This window comes from Octodon degus, unplaced genomic scaffold (assembly GCF_000260255.1).
Source record: "Octodon degus isolate 3935 unplaced genomic scaffold, OctDeg1.0 scaffold00005, whole genome shotgun sequence".
Classification (NCBI taxonomy): domain Eukaryota; kingdom Metazoa; phylum Chordata; class Mammalia; order Rodentia; family Octodontidae; genus Octodon; species Octodon degus.
This window is the reverse complement of record NW_004524581.1, coordinates 22183164-22187239: the sequence shown is the minus strand read 5'-3', so window position 1 is coordinate 22187239 and position 4076 is coordinate 22183164. Positions and strand designations below refer to the sequence as shown.

At 52.6% G+C, this 4076-nt stretch overlaps 1 protein-coding gene across 6 annotated transcripts in view; it reads left to right on the top strand.

Annotated features, from left to right (window-relative positions):
• Positions 1–1941, top strand: part of Slc29a1 (solute carrier family 29 member 1 (Augustine blood group)) — a 13218-nt gene extending 11277 nt beyond the window's left edge. For all 6 annotated transcript variants that reach the window (XM_004624104.2, XM_023719500.1, XM_023719496.1 and 3 more), the window contains 2 exons: positions 935–1134; positions 1355–1941. In XM_004624104.2, coding sequence (XP_004624161.1) covers positions 935–1134; positions 1355–1466 — 312 coding nt within the window. In that variant the 3' untranslated portion in view covers positions 1467–1941. The remainder of the gene's footprint in view (positions 1–934; positions 1135–1354) is intronic.
• Positions 1942–4076: the final 2135 nt, after the last annotated feature.

Genomic DNA, 4076 nt, shown 5'->3' with positions numbered 1-4076 from the left:
TTTCTCACACTGGGAGATAATATGATGTTTACACATGTGAGTCTGATTTATTTTACTAATAAGTATGGTCTCAAGTTACATCTACCTGTAAAAGTGTTAAGTTTATCCTTCTTTATGGCTGAGTTGTACTCCATTATATAAAAATACATCTCTTTTAATCCATTCCTCCATTGATGGGCATTTGGGTTGTTTCCAGGATTTAGCTGTGACAAATTGTGGTGCTATAAGCATTAGTGTACATATATTGCTATGTGGTACAATGTTTTTAATTCTTCTGGGAAGATACTCAGAAAGGAATCGCTGGGTCCAATGAGATCCCTAATCCTCGTTTTTTAGGAATCTCCATACTGATTTCCACAGTGGTTGCACCAGGATGCACTCCCAAAAAGAGTGGAGAGGCTCTCCTTTTTCCCTCCAGTATTGGTTATTGATTGATTTCTTGATGACAGCCATTCTTTCTGTGGTGAGTTGAACTCAGGTTGTTTTTTTTTTTTTTTTTGCGGAACCGGGGATTGAACTCAGAAATTTTGTGGAGCAATTTTGTTTGTTTATTTATTTATTTATTTTGTGTGTGCGGCCAGCTCAGCCCACCAGGGGGCGGGGCTGGCTGGCATGTGGTGCTGGGGGATTAACCGCGGTCCCTGCTTAGCTTTGCTTGTTCTAAGTAGGTGCTTTAGACCACTGAGCTATCTCACCAGCTGAACTCAGGTTCTTGCTCTTGCCAGGGAAGCACTTATTCCACTGAGCCATCTCCCCAGCCCCCTAACCCTTATTTATTGAGACAGTCTCCCTAAGTTGCACAGAATGACCTTGTCTCCTAGGACCTGCGAGGACAGGCGTGCACCATCACGTCTAGCTGCAGACTCTCTTAAAAGTTCAGACATATTTCCTGTGTAGGCAGAGGGCCCTAATGGGATTATGCCTGTGCCCACAGCCCGGAAAGGACAGCCGCTGGCTGCCGAGCCTCGTGGTGGCCCGGCTGGTGTTCGTGCCACTCCTGCTGCTGTGTAATGTCCAGCCACGCCACTACATGAGTGTGTTCTTTGAGCACGATGCCTGGTACATCCTCTTCATGGCCGCCTTCGCCTTCTCCAACGGCTACCTTGCCAGCCTTTGTATGTGCTTCGGGCCCAAGTAAGCGTGTGGGGCCAGGCCTGGGGCACCTTGGGACCTTAACAGAGCTGGAGAGAGTGAAAGGAGCTGCCCCAGGCCAGGGGCATCCATTGGGGGGCTCTGGCTTGTGTGGTGGGACTAGTATCCTGAGGAAGAGGTGGGTGGTCAGCAGGATTGTGTGCTCAGGGGTTGGGGCCAGGGTCTGGCCTGTCCTCAGGAAGTGTCGCCATCCCTCCTCCAGGAAAGTAAAGCCAGCTGAGGCAGAGACAGCGGGTGCCATCATGGCCTTCTTCCTGTGCCTGGGCTTGGCGCTGGGGGCCGTCTTCTCCTTCCTGTTCCGAGCCATTGTGTGACACTGGTGGGCTGAGGACCACACGGCCCACCCACCTCCTGCCCCTCATCTTCTGCCGGGGACGCGCGGCCAATCTGCAGGTCTCCTCTTCTGCCAACTCCTGCTTTCTTCTGCGCAGGGCTCAGCTGGCCAGGCCTGGGGAGGGCATCCAGGCCAGTGGACGTCAAGGATGTGCACTGAGAGTCCGAGGGGGCGTGGGCTCTGACTGATAGCTCTGATGGGAGGCGTGGACCTGCAGGGGTCCACATGTGTTTTGTGTCTGTTCATCTGCCTGCATCACGGGTGGCTGGGCGCCAGGACTGACCTTTGTATGGTCTGATCTCAGATTTCCCCTCCTTTTTCCCTTTCTGCCCTTGCCCCGCTGTCCCGACCCGTCATGCACCCTGTACAGTTGCCGTTTTATTGCCTTTTTTATACTCGACATACGCCAGGTGCCTTCTGAGGCTCTCTGATTAAATAAACTTTTTCTCCATGGCTCCCCATGTCCTCTGGCCAGGGCTTGGTGCCTTGGAGAAGAGGTAGAACACAGGCAGACAGAGCCAACTTGAACCTGACCCAGCCTGGACTTGGCCAGGGTGGGCCTGGATCTGGGGGGTGGGCAGGTACTGCTTAGCCTCAGATGGGCTGCAGTGCCCCCTGCTGGGGATGCAGGGGAGGGACAAGCCTGGAGCCAAGACATCCACCCAGACTGTGCCCAGAGGAAGGCCCCGTTTTTCCTTGCTTCAGCGTTTCCTCTTTCATAGGATGGTGATGGAGACCACTCCCTATTTTTTTTTTTTGTCTTCACTCCACCCCCCCAACTCTGTCCCTGGTCCCTGGAATGGGCTTTGCAAAACTGGCCAGCTCCACCCAGCTGTTGGCTGGGTTCCAGGACACTGGGCAGGAAGAGGCTGAGGCCCGAGGGTTCTCCCTGCCTAGCACCTGGCCTGCCAGGCTTCCCAGGGAACAAGGGGCCTATGTGTCCCCGTGGAGGCTGGACCTCGCCAGCTCTGCACAAGGGAGTGGGATGGCACAGGACCTAATGAGGTACCGGGAACAGTGACCTGTAGGGAGGGCAGGACTGCAGCCCTGGTCCCTGACCAACAGATCACACTCAAGTTGGCACCTCTGTCAGGACTTCCTTTTTTTGTTGTTCTTAGACAGGGTCTTGCAGTGTTGTTCAAATTGGCCTTAAACTCCCTGGTGTGCCCTGGACTGGCCTCCAGCTCTCCGTGATCCTCCTGTCTCAGCCTCTTGAGTGCTGGGTTTCTAAGTGTGAACCACCACATCCAGCTTGGGGCTTTTTTTTCTCACATGAATTTAATTGCAGGCTTAGACCCCAGTGAGTACTGCTAGCTCATTGCCAGTTCCTTTGATGAGGTCAAGCTCTGGTGAGTAGTTAAAGCACCATCACGCCTGGATGAAGCCCAGGTGCTCAAGGGTCAGGCCAGAGCACACGTCTGAGGTGGGGACAGGGCCACCTCTGCTGTCAAATTCAAAATCTGCAGTCTGGGGTTTGTCCTCCAGCCTTTGCCAGCAAATGACATGCAGCCTACAGAGGTTTAGGCTGAGCACCTCCTCTGCCCCTCCGCAGCCTCCCCGCCTTCCTATGGCCCCCAAACCCTGTGCTCCTCAGCACCAGTCACCAGCAGGGCCAGTTTCTTCCTGAGTTCCTTTTGCTGCTTCCTGCCTAGTCCTGTAGAACTAAATTGTCCCCATGCCACAGCAGGCTATAATCATCTGAAAGCCAATCTGAGGGCTGAGTGGTCCTGCACAGCACATGCTGTCGTCTCCCCTAGTGGCTCCTGTCCCTCCACTGGCCTGTCTGTACCGCGTCCTGCACACCAGAACTTCTTAATGTTGCTTATCTCCCATCATACTCTTATCTTGCCTATGGGACTTGCATTTCTGAGATTACGGCTTGTGTTGTACTGAAGTCTTAGCCTTGGAGGGACTTGGAATGTTGGCTGCCCAGCATCTATATACATCCAAGTGATCTTGTCCCTTCATCTGCCAAGCTCTGGCCTTGTGGCACTCGTTGCCTAGGCTTCCGGACATTGGTCCTTACCAACCCCTCAGGGATTTCAAGGAGGAAAAGCTTAATTTTTTCCTTTCTGTACCTGAATTGGTATTGAAAAGATTTCTCCAAGTCTTTTAGTGCAGGCACCAAAACCTGGTGGGTTCCTGTCACAGATGTGCGCAACACCTGATTGCAGCAGGTGCTGCATGCGGTAAATGCCCATCTGCCTCAGCTTCATGGAGGAACCTGACCCCTGCCACCGTGGCTTTTTCTGTCTCAGGGGAAATAGGACCTTAGGCACTTTGTTTACTTGCTTAGAGATGGTCTTGTGCTGGTCTTGTTTTTTGTTTTTGTTTTTGGTGGAACCAGGGTTTGAACTCAGGCCTTTGCGCTAGCCAGGCAAGCACTTACTCTACTGAGCCATCTCCCTGGCCCTCGTGCTGGTCTTGAACTCGCAAATTATCCTCCTGAGTGCTGGCCACTACCACGCCTGGCCTTAAGCATGTTTTTTTTCCTTAAGCCTTCTTGAAACACTGAGGCACTTGTAATCTCAAATTGTAAGAGACTGAGGCAGCAGGATCACAAATTCAAGCCCATCCTAGGCAATTTAGT